General features: G+C 34.4%; 3 protein-coding genes across 6 annotated transcripts; 1 reads left to right on the forward strand and 2 right to left on the reverse strand.

Annotated features, from left to right (window-relative positions):
- Positions 1 to 2,885: 2,885 nt before the first annotated feature.
- On the forward strand, positions 2,886 to 4,307 carry LOC105771707 (major latex allergen Hev b 5). Its single transcript, XM_012593118.2, has 2 exons — positions 2,886 to 3,053; positions 3,520 to 4,307. Exons 1-2 carry the CDS (start codon positions 3,039 to 3,041, stop codon positions 3,916 to 3,918), a joined length of 414 nt encoding a protein of 137 aa, XP_012448572.1. The 5' UTR covers positions 2,886 to 3,038; the 3' UTR covers positions 3,919 to 4,307.
- Positions 4,308 to 4,691: 384 nt separating this feature from the next.
- LOC105771699 (E3 ubiquitin-protein ligase UPL5) lies at positions 4,692 to 9,707 on the reverse strand. 2 transcript variants are annotated; one of them, XM_012593104.2, is made up of 4 exons: positions 9,566 to 9,707; positions 7,626 to 9,471; positions 6,045 to 6,634; positions 4,692 to 5,336 (listed from the first exon to the last, which is right to left on the reverse strand). In XM_012593104.2, exons 2-4 carry the CDS (start codon positions 9,445 to 9,447, stop codon positions 5,073 to 5,075), a joined length of 2,676 nt encoding a protein of 891 aa, XP_012448558.1. In that variant the 5' UTR covers positions 9,448 to 9,471; positions 9,566 to 9,707; the 3' UTR covers positions 4,692 to 5,072. The 2 variants fall into 2 exon arrangements, with proteins under 2 accessions (XP_012448558.1, XP_012448557.1); XM_012593103.2 differs by having other exon boundaries at positions 7,626 to 9,690.
- Positions 9,708 to 10,830: 1,123 nt separating this feature from the next.
- On the reverse strand, positions 10,831 to 13,496 carry LOC105771705 (F-box protein CPR1). Of its 3 annotated transcripts, none has more exons than XR_001126610.2 (4): positions 12,276 to 13,496; positions 11,880 to 11,944; positions 11,687 to 11,736; positions 10,831 to 11,274 (listed from the first exon to the last, which is right to left on the reverse strand). XR_001126610.2 is itself a non-coding variant. In XM_012593116.2 (3 exons), exons 1-2 carry the CDS (start codon positions 13,364 to 13,366, stop codon positions 11,905 to 11,907), a joined length of 1,131 nt encoding a protein of 376 aa, XP_012448570.1. In that variant the 5' UTR covers positions 13,367 to 13,496; the 3' UTR covers positions 10,831 to 11,274; positions 11,880 to 11,904. The 3 variants fall into 3 exon arrangements, 1 of the variants encoding a protein (XP_012448570.1); XR_001126609.2 differs by having other exon boundaries at positions 11,653 to 11,736; XM_012593116.2 differs by lacking the exon at positions 11,687 to 11,736.
- Between the last annotated feature and the right edge of the window lie 4,256 nt (positions 13,497 to 17,752).

Genomic DNA, 17,752 nt, shown 5'->3' on the forward strand with positions numbered 1-17,752 from the left:
CTCGATGCTTCCTTTATCATTTTTTTTTGTCCAATATTGAAACCTTGAAATTATTATTGTTGAGTAATTTTCTGTGTATATCATTAAAGGGAACATTCGGATTATTATTCATGATTTAACTCTACTATTCATGGACTTGACCTCACTATTCATAGTATTAACATTCTGAGTAGGCGTCGGGCATGTTGAACACGTGGCGTCGGGCATGTTGAACACGTGTACTGTTCTGGGTCGCCTCTTAGGCCTTGCGGTCCACTACATGCGAACTCCTTTGGTATATGCGAGTTGGGACCGCGAACTCCCCTCTGCCCGTGCGAGCTGATATCGCGAGCTCCCCTAGTTGTCCCCTCACTATACGCCTCTCGCATATCCATCTGGTGGGGCCTGGTCGGGTCGCGGGTAGACGACTTGGATCTTACCTAGGTTTCGGGTTGGTGATCATTAGTATATAACAATTATACATGAAAATGAAATTCTATTCAAAGGGAATATCACTTTTTCTTAATAATAATCATTTGAAGTTAGTAACGGTAAAATAATCTATATAATATTAGAGATAAGGAATGAAAGTAACAAAATTTGAAACCACATCAAACAAGTGTTAAATTAGAGTTTTAATCACCACTTCATTCAAGTCAAGACATAATACTTCCTTTGTTTAATCTTATAAAAATATGTAACATTTTAGCGCAAGTCGGATTAGAGTTGGGAATTTTTTTTACGATCAGTATTCAAATAAAATTGAGTTCAAGACAGTGAAAATTTTTGTGACTCTCACCATGTTTTTATCCTCCTACTAAACAAAAGCATTAAGTGATTAAATTAATTCGAATTTACAATCTTAAAAATTATAACAATTTATTCACAAGCAACATCAATACCGATCAATGTTTTTTAAATCCATAAATCATTACAATCGAGTTAAAAATTGGTTGAATCGATTTTTTCTTTAAATTTATGAATTTTTAAAATTTATTTAATCAATTGATGAAACTAATTCAATCATTAATCTAATGCTGAAAACTTAGATACCAACTACACTAAGTATAAGGGTAAGATGAAGGGTGTATTTATAGGGTAACATGATGAAAGGGATGATGCGCGGCAAGTGTGAGGATAGGTCGACTAGGGAAGCATAGGCAACATGGGACCCGAAGAGGAATGGGGTAAATCATGGAGGGGGTGGAAAAGCCAGCCACACGGCAGCCAAAATTTTTCATATCAAATCGGAGAGTGACAATGATGGCAGTTGTTACGTGTGGCCCCGCTTTGACACCGTCCTACGCTCTCTCATTCGGCTCCTGTTGTGTTGTTGTTGCCTTTTCATGTGGGTGGGGATCGGGTTGCTCACGTCTACACCATTTATCAATGTTTTTTTTTTAATTTGTTAATTAGTCGAATTAGTTAATTCATCAGTTCTATTAGTTCAATTATTAATTTTTTTAAAAAAAATTGGTTCAATCGATTTTTTAACCAGTTAAATCAATTCGTATCAATTTTCGATCTAACTCATTTAAAAATACTTTTTACATCGATTCTCTGGTTGGTTCCCAATTCAATTGATGTGATCCAGTTCAAACAATAATACAATTTACTTCATTGTCTAAACCTTAAATTTACTTAAACATTCTATCCTAACAATGAAACCCCAATTCTCTATGATGTTTATCAATATATTAAAGTTTTTAGACTTTATAAATAGGGTCGAGAGTAGATAAATATCCTATAGAGATATAGCAAAATATTAAAAATATATATATATAAAAGAGACACGTGACAATTTTTCGAGGTTACTTGTGAAATAAAAAAATACACGGTCAATGTATTAAATACTAACCCATTATATAATATTGTTTCTAACTAAAATAATATAAAATTAATTTATTTTAAATTTATATAAATAAATACTCTCAAATTTAAAATTTAATTTATATTATAATTCAAATACACATTAAATATTTAAAATCATTTTTATTTAATTATATACTAATTTTGAGATAAATGTATTAACTTCCTTTTTAATTAGAAAAATAAATAGATTAAGTAATATGTATGTTAATAATTAAATATCATTAAAATTTATAAAAATTTCAATTTATTTGTTAAGTTTAATTACAAAAATTTTCATCCTAAAGGTATTAATATAGTTTTTTCCCCTTGATTTTCACTAATTTAGAATCTATGAAAAAACACACCTAAATGTAGCCTTTTCATTTCATGCATAGGTTTATCATTGTTAGGGTTGTGTGACCTAAATTCCTATTAAAATAAAATACAAGTAGAAAGATAGGGGGATCTGCGAGGGCGAAGGCCGAGGGCCGAAGTTTACTTTCGTATAGGAGTTTACTTCCTCTATTTGATATTTGATTAGAATGAGGTGTTTTAACCTTATTGCATTACTTCTATTTGACTTTTATTAGAATATGATTTTACAAACCTATAAATAGACATAGTCTATACTCTTTTTTTTTTTTTTTTACAATTTACTGTCATTATCGACATTCAACTTTTACAATCATAATTATAGCTATAAATATTTGCATTATATATGTATTCATGGAGGGGTCAGGTGCAGGACCCAATTGAACAAACTAAAGTAAAAGAAGTAACATGAATATATATATATATACATGTATGTTGTGTACGTATACAGAGAATTAAGATATGATGTTTGATGTGAGGAATGGGCCTCCACCATTTGCCATTACCAATTCATTTCCAGTTAATTTTTATACCAACAAATCTTGTATAATGAAAGATACCAACTTTATTAAGAAAAAGAAGAAATAAAAGTAGAATAATTTACAACTAGACAATGGTGTAATGTCGTTTGAGTGTCAGTGACATGAGGTGCCAATTTGCAAAGATTCTTCCAATGCCTCTCTCTATCTCCATTTCTTTAATTTAAAATCAAGCTTTTACACCTCTATATATACCTCTCACATTCATCATCTCTTTCACTACACTCAGTACATTCACCTCTTGCTTTATCTCTGTGTATTTCATTCAATCTTTTCTTCAAGTTCCCATTTTCCCCAATGGCCAGTGTTGAGGTAATCCAACTGTAATGCTGTTTTTTTTTTGGTTTATAATGTTGTTGTTTTTCTTTTAAACATTAATAGAACCCTGTATCATAGATCATCAATAATTCCACCCTGCACTCTGCAATATAGTTATGCATGGAGTCGGGTTGGATATCTTAACAGTAGACAAAGTTGTCTCTAATCCACAAGATTTAAACCCGAAAGTTTAGATCTGAATCTGCAATGTTAAGCTTTAGTTATATAGCTGTTGCAGTATTTGTGGTATTAAACGTCAATGTTTTTCCCTTAACGTTCAGTAATGGAACAAAAACAAATGATGGATGATCAACCGATTATGAACTGTCATAGTTTGAACTTGAAAACAACATTTAATATGTTCAGTTGATCATTGGCTTCAATTATCTCAATAATTATTTATTTATTTATTTATGAACTTGATCCAAGAATAAAGGGAATTATTTTCGGGTTTTTCCAGGTTCAATCAGCTGCAACAACATTGCCAGAGAACGAGACAACACCAGAGGTAACCAAGGTTGAGGAGACGCCAAAAGAGGAGCCAGCGGCCGCACCTGTGGAAGCTGAGCCGGAGACAACATCAGATGCTCCGGCTGCGGAGGAAACCGAAGTTTCCATAGCCGAAGCTCCGGCTGAAGTCGATACCAAAGAAGTGGTAGAAGAAGAAGCGAAGGCTGCTGAGGAAGCGGAGAAAGCAACGGAGGAGGTAAAGGATGAGACCCCGGAGGTGCAGACAGAAACAGTTACAGAGGAGGCCAAAGTAGAGACCGAGGAACCCGCGGTGGAGGAGAAACCAGCTGAGGAGGAAAAGGGAGATGAAAAAGCTGATGAGATTCCTGTTGAGAAAGTTGAAGAATAGAGCGACCAATACCATACGTAAGGTGGCAAATGCTTAAAGGAGCTTCTTTTTTCTATAGTTGGCGGAGTCATACTACTATTATTTATGATTACTATGTAGGATGTGGGATGATGAGGGCTTTCTTTTTCTTTAATGGTTGTTTCTCTGCTTTGGGGTTTGATATTTAGTATTGAACTTGCTTTTGGGTCCAGGGGTCAACATGCCGATGGAAGAAACTATGGGTTTTCCATTTTGAAGTGGTATGGATGTATGTATGTATGTGTATGTGTATGTGCATGCATCATGCACGTATGGTTTTCGGTCCCAAGAGAGTCTATATGATGAGTTTGATATCGGTGTGATGAGGTGTGATCTCCATATTTGCATAATAAATATTTATTTTTGTTTAATCATTTGCCTCGTTAAATTCTTTTCACTCCCTGTCTCCAAGTACTACTTCTTTCCTCGGTGTTCTTATTTTAAATCTCTTCAATCTTTTTTTTGTTAAAATTATCAAGTTCTTCTCTCCAAGGACCCCGGCTAGGTAGATGGTGGCGATTGAGGACTAGTTAGCTGATGGTTCCCTGTCGCCACCATGCTGGCCCCTTTCCCACACTTTCACCACGATATGAAGAGGCCCTTTTCGGAGTAACAAATTTTTAAACTTGTTTACCATTGCCATCTTGATGGTATTTGTCAAATCGAAATTCACAAACATATTTTTACGTTCATGGATCCATATAACATCACAAATAAACAAGTTAGATTGTGCAATTAAAAATAAACCTGAGACATGCAAAGAAAGAACACTATTTAGAGGCTGTTCTGTGAGTCTAGATGTCATTGCCCAACTGTGTAATTACATGAATGCTGATGCCAAAGAAGTCCAGGGAAGAGAGCAATTCTTCCATCTTGCCCCCTGCCTTATTCATGCTATGCTAGACCTATACAAACAGTTGTTCCACTAGAGAGAGAACCCAAAAATATAAACAAATAGGGAAGAAGCAATGACACCTCATCAAGGAAAACACAAATTAACTACTTCACCTTCTTACATATGTCTAAATGATTAGGCAGATGATATTATCCTATAACCTATACAAGCTGAGTGCCAATTTTTCTGTGTCAAAAACCCTTTCTTTTTACCCCCAAATGCAAATATGATTCATGTTTTACTACCAGGTACCAAAGCTGCAGCCAACATGTTCCTGAGTAACGACATTAAGCCGTTTTTGCATTTCAGCCCTGGAGGTATATGGTGGGAAACACAGCCGGTAAAAGCAGGTATGAGAAGAAGGAAGACGCTCATGGGGCTCCGAGGACTTATAAATATAAAGCTGAGAGGCCAAACCTCGGAAGCCTTCAACCGGAAGATGCTTCAAGGAGGTCCAGAAGAAAAGAAGTACCTTTCTTTGCTCTGCTGACATTTCCCTAACAATCTGCAATATCATCGGAAAATGAGAAAGTAAAATTTAGGAGAAATAGTGAAGGCGTATAGGTTCATAGAACTAAGCAATAAGACAAACCATAAGCATTGCACTTATACCACCACATCACTTTGATTTCATATATTTATAATCATTACTTAAGGTTAATGTCAAAGCCTGAATAATCTGACACTGGTAATTATACATTCTCCAAGCAGACAAAAGCTAAATGCTAATACAATAATAAAACAACAGTTTCACCCCTGAGGAATACTTTCCACTACCAAAGAATCATGCACCATCTACTTCTTAAGCATTGGTTTATAAACACCGAGATGTGGGCTTCTTCTTTGCCTACTGAGGTGGTTTCGCGATCACTATTCCAGAGCAGTTCAGAATTTTATATACAAGATGCAAGTATCTACTCACAATACGTAAAACTTAGATTGTGATTTGCAACAAATCAAACCATCAAAAAGGGTAGTACAGAAGTAAAGGCTGCTGATACAATTTTCTGACTAGTTGTACCATTAATGTGTAATCAATTTGAGATACATCCATATGGTCCCTGCTTTTAAAACAAGACTACGAATGTGTGATAAGGTGCGTGAAAAAGTAATAGGAAGATATAGATTTTCCTTCTTTATTTTTTAAAATGAAAAGAAAAAAAAGGTATACCGAGACCTTAGCATGATTTAAATAAATCCTGTGTGTCCTTACCTCCCAGAACCAGGTTATTTGAGGATCATTTTCTGTGTAGCCATTGTACTCAGTATGTGCCTTCCAGTCTTCAATACAAATGGGACTTTCACTTCCATATAGCATCCAATCAAGGTCCTCGAGCTCTAAACTTTGAAAAAAGAACTTCTGGAGCCTTGAGTTAGAAAGAATATGGCCAAAACCTTGGGAAAAATGGTCTACCTGTTCAGAAATGGACGTTACAAATCGATCCCGAATAAGAAGATTAACATATTCCTGCCTATTCTTGCTATTTACAACAATGTTTTTCCCACCAGCAACCAGCTCAACAAGTCTCCTGGATCCTAACTCCTCAACTTCTCTAACAAATGTCAATCCCAAAGCATCTGAATCAATAAACTCAGCATCCATCTCCAGAATCTTCTTGCAGCTGCTATACAAGCATGGATCTGTCTCTCGTATATCTTCCAAAGAGATATGCATTCCCGCCAATTGTTGGAAAAAAACACGATCAAACACAACACCCACTTGCACTTTATGCATCAATGCTAATGCAATCACACGGCCAGCAAATCTGAAATATTCAAGGTGCAAAGGATCCACTCTAGATGCTGCATACAGAAGAAAACACATAATCAAGAAATACCTGGGCAGAGTGATTAGGAAATCTGCATAACTCACGAGGTATCATAAGATTTTTGCATACAAGGCTTTAACAACAATGACAATAATTAATAATAGATGAACATTTCAAAGGAATCTCATTGTATAAATATTTCAAACAAGCAAGAAGCAAAAAGCAGAACTAGGTTTCAAGAGCAATGCCCAAAAATTGAACCCATGTCTTGAAGTTAATTTCATTTCTGATGGAGACGCAGACAAGTTCCATTTTGCATGATGGTTGGTCAACAATTAAAGAAATCTAGATAAGCATCAAATATTCTCATCTTAATGTGCATCTCACTCTCGCAATTTTCATTTTCCACCAGATTCAAAGCCTTACTTTCATCTTGGGTTGGCTCTCTCTCTCTCACACACACACACACCCCTTTCATTGTTTTCCATTCTAATCTCATTCTCTCTTCTGCCTCTTTCTCATACCAAATCTCAAGCTAGTATTTGCCTGTGTCTATGTTTAATAGTGATAACATGCAACTTTTGGGAGAGTTTCAAACTGAGATGCTGTAACATGTGAGGTGCTTTCAATCATGCCAGAGCCTGCACACATCCAATTCGACCAGTACTAGCTGCAAAGACAGTCCTCGAGAAATATCCATTTCTACTACCTGAATTCATGTTTATAATCAAAACAGGGGAACACAGACACAGAGAAGAGTTAAAAAGCAAGCCAAAAAGAGTCATCATTTCTCCTTTTCACGGCCCTGTAAACTTCATTCTGTTCTTACTTACATCAAGCGGCTAAAAAGCGCAAATGTTAAACAAATCTAGTAACAGCATTTGTAATATATTAATTACTACTTGAAATTATTTCATCTGTCATGATAAGCTTTGAAAAACCCCATCTCTCTTGCACAATAAGGACTATGAAATATATCACATTCAGGCAGGATGGTAAGTAAAAGAAGTTCAGAGGAATCTTACCAGGATTAGGAAAAAATCGTCTACGATCATTTGAGCAAGGCACGAAAAGGGCATTCTCTGGATTGAATATAGCTTGGCATACCAAGAAAAACCACTCCCTCAATACACCAGGGCCAGTAGCTTCTTCATTTTTAAATTCCATGAATAGACCAGCATGCAGTGATTCAGGGTCGGCATGAGCAATGTACTCAAATGATTCTGACAATAACTGAGACCTGTCAATGAGCATCTCATGTAATTCCTCGTAATCTTCTTTTACCTCAGGAAACATCATCATGGCCAAATGCCTTCTGGATTCAAAATCAGTGACATCCTTGTGCTCAAGTAGCCACCGGTTATCTTCATTTCGCTTTGCAAACCTAATAATTAAGGCACATAATGAAGATTTTCTATTCCTCAAAAGCATCCAAAACTGCTCTTCAGCTCCCTGATAAAGTTTTGAGATGCCATTCAGTTCCTTCAAAATGGCAAGATACTGAGACCACTCTGAACTAAGATATTCACCTTCACTGCTTCCCGTTGCGGTTAAGTTTTCCTCCACTCTGATAAGGCAATTTTCCATTTTACCCAACAAATCATTAAATATAGTATGAAGAAACTCAACTGCTTCCCCATAAGAAGGATTGCTATTATCCTTCTTTTTCCACTTAACTGATATGGGAATCCGGAACGCCACTCTCTCAAGAATGGTAGACCGCAAAGGGTTCAAGAATGCTGTGAAATCCCTCACATCACTCGATAATGGTTCCCCACTACTGGTAGAATCTACACTGGATTCCAAGTTCTTAGATATCTTATCAGCCAACTCACTAACAAAGGGGAAAATATCTTGTATGACAATCAACCCTTTAACCTCTGGCAGCATTAAACCCCTGGAAGTGCCAACACTTTCCAACAACATCCCAAGTGCACTCCGGCACGCCTCATACAAACTATCTTCGTTAACAACCTTCCTTAGTAGCTTGCAGAACTCTAATAGTATAGGTGCACAATAAGAATGCAAATGTTTTGGTAATGCACTCCTATATTGAGTTAATATATGTCTTATTGAATCATCAGCACACATCTTATTCTTTTTAATAGGAGACATATAAAGCATTACCAAAGCGGCAGGAGCCGAAGATGCCATAAATATCTGCAAGTGAGCAGGGCCGGAGTCATTATTGTCCTTTGGAGCAATTGTAAAAAAGTTGGTCAGGCAGTCTTTGATGTGTTTGGTCGGGGAAGAGGGTGTTTCTCCTCGGCAAAGGCGGCAAATAACGGAGATCATGTCGTCCATGACCTGCCAGGTTTGTGGGTGGTCCGTCGACCGCATACGGCCAACGAGTTGGAGTCCGGCGTCGTTTTGGATGGAACAATCAGCTAGGGATTGCTCCCACTGGAGTTGTTTCCCGCGATAAATTAAACGCTGTTCCATCACCGGAATTCCGGTCATCACCTGAATCCTTTCGTGTAGGGATTTCACGGTGTCCTCCGAATTAGCCTGGACGACAATGGTGTTGCCTTCGGAGATCATCCGGATGAAGAATTGGAGGCGGGAAGAGGAACACGAGGAGGAGGAGGACGGAACATCGGAGGAGGAAGGGAGAGAATTGACGAGGGAGGCCGGGAAAGAGGAAGCGGGCGCTTTGGACGAGTGATGAACGGCCGTAATCGGAGAAGCGCCTTGATGGGTATGATCGTCTTTTCGCATCCTGACGGGGACTAAAGGATCCTCCTCGTCGAAAGAAAAGGCATAATCGTCAAACTTACGCTTAGAGGAAAGGCGGTGATCGTAGCCGTTGGAGAGTTGATCAACGGCGGCGGATTGGAAAAGAGACATTGGACGGTGGAAGCCCCCAGCCTGCTGCGGTGGGGGAGAGCACATAGAGAGAGATATATGGGTAAAAACAAAAAACAAAAAAGAAACCCTCGAACCAAAACAGATGAAAAACCCTTACCCTTCTGCTTTTGTAAAGATTGAATAAAGGAGATTAAAAGGGAAAGCAATTGAATGCCAATGATCCTCTCTCTCGTTCGCCTATACCACTTGCTTACATACAGCCGTCATCACCTAAGCTGCAAAGGCTGTTATTTTACGCTATATTTTTTTATTTATTTTTCTTTATTACTTAAATTACCAAAAATGTATTGCAGTGAATTATCCGATGTGGACGGTTACACCGTTTTTATTTGTGATCTTTTTCAAGATATTTACCTCACCGAGTTGTAGTTAATCTTTTACAATTTTTTTTCATTTTCATTTTAAATATAAATATTTATAATACAAAATATAAATTTGTATTTATCTTACATCTATTATTCCAAATAAACTCTTGGTTGCGGTTTTTTTTCAATTTTATTTTATTTTTAATTTCAGCTCATATTATTGTGATTTTATTTTGTCCATATTCTTTTTTTAGTTTTGTTTTGTTCAATCTAATTTTTTAAAGCAAATGTTTTATTTTAAATTTTTAGTCATGTGAGATTTTTGTCGCCAAATCACCATATCTATTAAAATCGTTCTCAAAAGTTTTACCATGATAAATAATATTGATGATGATAAATTCGAGACTTAATGTAGTAGGTCTCTTGGGACTAATGATATTTTTCTAAATTATTCCTGGATTATAATAATGTTTTGAATTATTACATAAAATATTATGAATAATATTTTTAGTAAGAATGGAGGAAAGCTTTAATTTTTAAAAAACGTACCCTTTGAATTAGTCGGCAGCAAAATTGTACCTTTGTAGACCCTTTTTTTATTTATTTTATATAAACAAGCAATTCCTGCCTGGTTTCCTTGCAGTTTCCCTAAACCGAGTGGATTGCTTTTCTTTTTCTTATTTTACCCTTATTTCTTGGAAAAAGAGAGGGATGAGATGAGTGAGCTGAGGAGGGCGTAGTGACCGGTTACTTGTCCCATGCCATTGATTATTTCACCTTCAAAGACTCTAAAATTGCAGCATACAAAGTCAAATGTCCCAAAGCGACTTAGCAGCTAAGTAGTTCGATATCAGTTCGGCTTTTCACTAGTAATCATGGCCAACATGATTACATACACACACAACACATAAAAAAGCTATTTTACGTAGGAAACTGCTTTTGGAACATAGTGACATGTCTTTTTAAGATTTGTGATCACATGGGTTAGGGTTTCTTTGGTAATATTTCTATTTAGTTCAAAATTCAATTGTTTACTTTGAAGTTTGGTCCTTCATGATACAGATAAGCATATCTATATATATTAACAAGGTCTGAAATTTTATCTAACATCAATCCTTCTGCTTTAAACAACAGTATTTCACCCAAAAAACACCCAGCAAAACATGCTGCGGAAAAATATAACAGAGCCAGAAACTCGGGAGCTAAAGTAAAAGAAAGCAATCTGATTGATTACTACTACCTAGCTTTGAGTTGCATTAATTCTAGAACCCTAAGAGAATTGGAACTCAGCCTTGTCTTTCTTCGAATAGCATGTCATCACTTCCTCGTTCAAAAAGCAGTCAAACTCTACACGGTACCGGAGTGAAAGAAATGACAGATGCGCTTTCAAGAATGTTTTTGAATTGCCTTTGGAGGTGATATGAGAATTACAGACTTCTAGCTGGTAAGAAACCAAGATAGGACTTTTGGTACCTTCCACTCCAGAAGACCAGTGCACATTCTGATAGATATTTAAAATTAGTTAGAGTTGATGAGGTTTGAAGAGAATGCTTAAGCCATATCATATTAATTCAACTACCAAAACCATCGAAACTAGGACAGAACACTGAACTTGTCTATGCAACTATGAGTCGGATCACAAACAGCAAAAAAGTTCTTGAACTCGAAATATCAGGTTTAGCATAGATACTCAACCAGGATCACAATGTTATCCTGATTCCATACTTGCAAGCACATCAACAATCAGAAAGAAACTATGTATATATTTGTGACATTACAAAAACCATTAAGTCAGCTTGCTTTCAAGGATTTTGTTAAAATATATAACAAGGTAAAATCAACAGGACTCAGAAGAAAATTAAATGGCTAGAATGGAGACCTTGATGTTTCAATAGAGTTGACGAGTAACTTACTAAATTGCACCCTTATGACAAGTTCATCTAGGAACCAAGGGCCAACAATCCTGCAGCAACTCATGCACATAAGTGTCTATAGTAAATAAACAATTTTAACTCCGGCATCGAATATAAAGCAAACATGCAACAGTCAAGAATTAATATCAACCAGCAGTGTGGAAATCATGGTACATTTGCTATTCCTGCTTACCTTTTTCCTTCTTTTTCCCACTTGACTATAACACTAATTTGAACCCCTCTGATAGGAAATCATCCCTGAAAAAATCCAGAAAACATCCATGAGAATAAGTTGCACCAAAGCAATCATACTGCCATTAATATACAACTACTTGCATGCCGGAGCACTATTTGTTCATACTTCAGCATGCCAATGGTAAAGCCTTACTGCCTTCATAAGGCTTCACTGTTTTAGGTTCAAACCAACAGGGTTATTGAATTTTCATAAAACAGCATCTCCTATGATAAGAAACTTAGATTGGCCTTTTTCCATTTAACTGAAAGCTTTAACCCCTACTGTAAATCATCAAATGATATGTTATTGTCAACAAGTAGATGCTGGAGAAGGGGCAAGGTGAGACTTGCTTACATCTTTTTGAAATCCCTATTATCCTCTCCATTTTGCTGCCTTCTCTTGACATTAAGTGAAACAAGGCTTTGCAAGCAAACCTCAGTTTCATAGGAAAAGGGCATACCAGGGACCCAGACATCATCAGCTTTCTTCTTTTCCAAATCATACCAGAAAAGATTTATCTTATCATGTTCCAACAAAACTTGATTACCACACCTAGAGTAAGCCAGAGGTTTGAGAAACCTCAATGAACCAATCACATCTTCACTTACAAGAGAAAATAGTATAGTCCAAGACTCCTTCACCCCATATTCCTTCATCACCCAAAGATCAACTCGAGCATCACCATGATTAGCTACCACACATAAACATCCTCCCAATACTCCAACATTCAATTGATTTATCATTCTTTCGTACTCCGGTTGAGGCACTTCCCTGAAACTTTCAGTAGCTAAATCCAACGCAACAATCGTATTTTCCTCCGAAAGATCAAGTTTTTGAGTGAGAACCCAGTGTAAAGCACCACTAGAAAAAACCCCATTGGCTACAGGGAAGGAAGAAACACAAGGGATATCTTGAATTTTCCTCCACCTATTTCTCTTCAAGCTGCATACTTTAACCTCCGATTCCAAAGGCTTACCATCAGCCCCACCCAGCTGAATAATTTTAACCACCTTGTAATCATCGGCAATCGGGTCGTGCCCGAATCCGCAGACGTAACCCTTGCAAGAATTGAGAAAAGGTAAAACTTGGTACTTCCTAGTGGAAGGGTTCCAAATAGCCATGTCTTCAACTATGTTACGGATACAGAGCAAGCCGTTGCAAGAACCCTGGATCTCGACGCCATGGTTGTAGCTCATCAAAGGGTGTTCCAGCTTGGCGAAAGGGCCGAGGGAGGCGAGATCGGCGGTATGAAGATCGGTGTTTTTGAGGATGAGGGTGTGGTTAGTGCGGGAGTCGAGGGAGTGGCGGAGGTGCAGATGGATGAAATCGGGATCGTCGATCAAAGATCGCCACAGCTTGGAAACGCATCGCAAGCATAGAAGATGCTTAACGGGTAAACGGCTGAGGATGTCGGCGATTAAGTCGAGTGAGAGATTTGCCTTCATTTCCTTGTTCGGCTTCAGTTGCAGAGAGTCAGACTGGTAGGAATGAAGGAAAAGGGATAATAGTTGTAACTTTCTTTGTCCCCGGTTTACACGGTAAGAAACTAAGGTCTCATGAACTAGACTTCTTCTAATTTTGATCACTTTCTTTTATTTAAGTTATTCAAGGTTAAACCTCTGATAGTGGGTTATTGATTGATTATACACCCCACATTATGTTTATACTTTCATTTTAATCATTCAATTTTTAATCTATTATTATTTTGGTCACCCAAAAAATATTATTTTTTAAGTATTGATTGAAGTAAAAGAAAATTAAAGATGGTTAAGGTTGCATTTGTGTAACACCCTACACCCGGTTCAGTCACCTAACCTAGCTATAAGGCACTACGACAATATTTTTTAGAAAATTTTCATAATTTCAATCAAACTCAACCAAATAATTCATATTAAATCATCTACGTGCTTTTCAATCAATTTTAAACTTAATTCAAGCTTACAGAACATTTAAAACAAATTGGAATCAAATCTGAATTAGATTGAAACTTCTACGAAATTTTGAGTAAAAAGTGTAAACAGAGGTTATACGGCCATGTGAAAAATCCTACACTTAAAAATCACTAAGACACACGGCTGTGTGACAACCCATGTCCCAGGCCATGTGCACCTAAATTGACTTCTAAAACAAGCCAAAACATTACACATTCCTTAAGTGCCAAGCCAAACAAATATCAATTATTCTCATACCTTCAAAACACGTTCAATTTACACATGTACCTACCTTATAAACCAATCAAACATATCTATACATCTATTTCATACACATCCAATGAACGAAATATCAAACTACTACCATAAGGCATATAGTAAATGGTTAAAAACACTTATATAGACATACCATTGCCATCACACACCACAATCAACCAAAATTCTAATTAAGATACACATCAATAAACATAACCAATACTTCAATTGATGCAAAACATATCCATAATGCGTATAACATATAGATATACCAAAATCATATTTACATGCCACTTATAATCGGACCAAAGTGAACCATTAGTTACCAATTAAGTTGTCGGATAGTGAGATCTCCAAAAGCAATCCAATCAACAACTCGTATTCGACGATCTACAAGGAAGAAGAACCAACACGAGGTAAGCTTACGTAAAGCCTAGTAAGTTCGTAATAAACTTAAATTTTAACTTACCAAAAAGGATGTAATTTAAACATTTTACAAGATAATTCAATATCATGGTCATGAGTTCATTCACTACTTATACACATCATAAGTCTCGCAAGGTTAGTGAGTTCACATATACGAAACTTATAACATTTTCATGTTATAAAACATATACAAGTAAACACATTAGACATATCATTTATTCAACATCTATTCATTTAACATTTCACATGTTATAAAACGTGTACAAGTAAACACATTAGATATACCATTCATTCAACATCTATTAATTTAACATTTCCCATTTCCCATTTCCCATTTCAAGCGTTCATTTCAAATGTCCCATTTTATATATCTATCCATATAAACAATTCGTATAAACACTTTATATAATTATTTCCATATAACCGATTCATATAATCATTTGAATAGCTATCTCATGTAACCATTTCATATTACACATTTAACACATAATCATTTTGTAAATCACATTTCGTTTCAATAATTCATATCAATTTCTCTATACAATATCTCATTCCACATAACTATTTTTATACCCATTTCATTTTATACATTTAACATTCATCAATAACCTATGAAATTGAAAACATCTATCTCATATATTATATAATGTATTTAATATCCTATACATATTACCTAATAAACAATTGTACAAAGGATGCTATAGTGTCTTACAGTTACGGTCTTACACACTTCCGATATGATGTCATAGTGTCTTTCAACAATGATCTTATCCATTTCCGTCATGTTAGCATAATGTCTTTCAACTATGGTCTTACACATTGAATCGTGATGCCATAGCATCTTTTAGCTATGGTCTTACTCGTTTGAATCATGATGCCATAGCGTCTTTCAGCTATGATCTTACTCATTTCCAGTATAGTGTTGTAGTATCTTTCAACTATGGTCTTATTCACTCCCGATGTAGTACCATAGTGTCTTTCAACTATGATCTTATTCATTTTTCAAGCCAATGACCTCGATCCCCACATACATAAATATATAGTAAATTAAAAAAATCAACTAATTAATTTAATCAAGTTACGAACTTACCTAATAAAAAATGGCTACGAGCACGACATCGATATTTATTCTGCCAACTTTTTTTTCTACGATTATTTTCTGTTTGATTCGTTTCTTGATCTAAATACAATAATTTCATTAAATTAATCAATTAGAATACTTTAAACACTTAAATTTACATATTTGACCTTTAATCAACATTTTACATTTTTACCCTAAACTTTTATCTTTTATTCAATTTAGCCCCTAAATTGAAACTTTCAAATCTACCACAATTTTACAAATTTCATGCTAGCCAAACTTTTCCTTATGCCATTACAATCCATAATTATTAAAATATCACAAGAATTTCAGGCCAAGTTTATTATTTTATCAATATAGTCCTTAAACATAAAAGTAAACCAAAATTATTTTACAAAATTGTCATATTTAGTTATCAAACTTATAAATCTATCATAAAACTTCAAAAACATCACCAATTCATCAATCGTATAATTCAAAATATTTAACAATTTTATGAATTAACCTCTAAATTAGCTAGATTAAGTTACAACTATCTTAAAAAAAACATAAAAAAAAATATTAAAAAGGACTCAAAACACATACCATGCAAGCGTGGCCGAATGCTTCCTTACTCAACCATGGATTTTCGGTCATGTTGAAGAAAGTGGAAAAAAGTAAAATGGTTCTCTGTTTGTTTTATTATTATTTTTACTTTTATTATTTTAACATATATTATAAAATAAATATAAACATATAAAACACTTAAAAACAACCCACTAACTGCCCAAGCTATTTTAATATGGTCTAATTCATGATTTTATGACTATTATGCATAAATAAATTAATAGTGATTAACTTTTGTAGCTTATACGATTTAATCATTTTCCTTAATTAATTATCTAAATGTCAAAATTTTTGGACCAAATTTCAATACACCTATATAATAACTCCATTAATATTTAATAAAAATATTTACGGGCTCGGTTTACATAAATGAGGTCCCGAAACCTCATTTTCTAAAATCATTTGACTTTAGGGATAAACCACTTAAACTTAACTATTCGTCCAATTAAAAAAAATTATCAAATCAAAATTCAAAATAATATTATATTTGATTCGTAAATACTAAATAATAATATTTACGAACTCACTCATCAGATTTGTAGTTTCGAAACTACTATTTCCAACACCTCTGAAAATGGGTTATTACATTTTGTTTCACTAGAAACAACTTTGGGAAAATAATTTTTAGAAAATTGTTTGATTTTTTAGAAAAACTGATATTTTCTAGTGCGGATGATTTTGCATAAAATATTTTCCGTTATTTGACAAATTTTTCTGAAAACATTTTCTAAAAGTTATTATTTGTGAATCAAACACGATATAAATATATTTGTTACAAAATACTATAGTGCAATTGCCTTTTTCAATTAAAATTTATTTTATAATAAAATAATATTTTGTAATGATCAATATCATATATAAACTTAATAATAAATAATGCATAATTAAAACTTAATTTAAGTTACATATATTACATATATGAGAGTACATATTGACACATTAGGTAAGAGATAAATGAAACTAAGCATTATTTAAACAAATACTCATTTATATAATTAAAATATTCATATTTTATACTAGATTAAAATATGTCATAAGTCCATATACTCTTCAGTAAATTTGAAATTTAGACATTGTACTTCTATTTTTGGGAATTGAGTCTTACTTTTTAGATTTCACAATTCAAGTCCAACTGTTAGCACTATTAAAATATACTTTTTTATAATTCATGTTCATTACAACGTCATTTTTAGTTACATGACTATCAAGTGAATTTTTTTATTATTTAAAATGTCATATCAATAAAATTGACAAAAAAATTTAACATTGTTAACAATTGGACCTGATTTTAAATCTAAAAATTATAAAGACTAAATTCTTGAAAATAAAAATATATAGACTAAATTCTAAATTTATTAAGAGTACATGAATTAGTGACCTATTTTAACCTTTATACTATAAAAATTATTATTAATATTGTAATATATTTATTATTAAAATATTAATATTAATATTAATATTAATATTAATATTGTTCATTAATATATGTTTAAATTTATTATTAAAATAAAATTGTAATTTTAAATAATTTA

The sequence above is a fragment of the Gossypium raimondii genome, chromosome 6, assembly GCF_025698545.1.
Source record: "Gossypium raimondii isolate GPD5lz chromosome 6, ASM2569854v1, whole genome shotgun sequence".
Taxonomy (NCBI): domain Eukaryota; kingdom Viridiplantae; phylum Streptophyta; class Magnoliopsida; order Malvales; family Malvaceae; genus Gossypium; species Gossypium raimondii.

What these genes read in the sequence shown, in the direction of transcription:
- LOC105771699 (XM_012593103.2), bottom strand. Translation starts at nt 9,492, where the DNA reads ATGTGCTCTCCCCCACCGCAGCAGGCTGGGGGCTTCCACCGTCCAATG. An exon ending in ACGATTTTTTCCTAATCCTG is followed by an intron (nt 6,635 to 7,625) that starts GTAAGATTCCTC and finishes TTCTGTATGCAG; the next exon opens with CATCTAGAGTGGATCCTTTG. An exon ending in AAATAACCTGGTTCTGGGAG is followed by an intron (nt 5,337 to 6,044) that starts GTAAGGACACAC and finishes ATGATATTGCAG; the next exon opens with ATTGTTAGGGAAATGTCAGC.
- LOC105771705 (XM_012593116.2), bottom strand. Translation starts at nt 13,366, where the DNA reads ATGAAGGCAAATCTCTCACTCGACTTAATCGCCGACATCCTCAGCCGT. An exon ending in AATAGGGATTTCAAAAAGAT is followed by an intron (nt 11,945 to 12,275) that starts GTAAGCAAGTCT and finishes GGATTTTTTCAG; the next exon opens with GGATGATTTCCTATCAGAGG.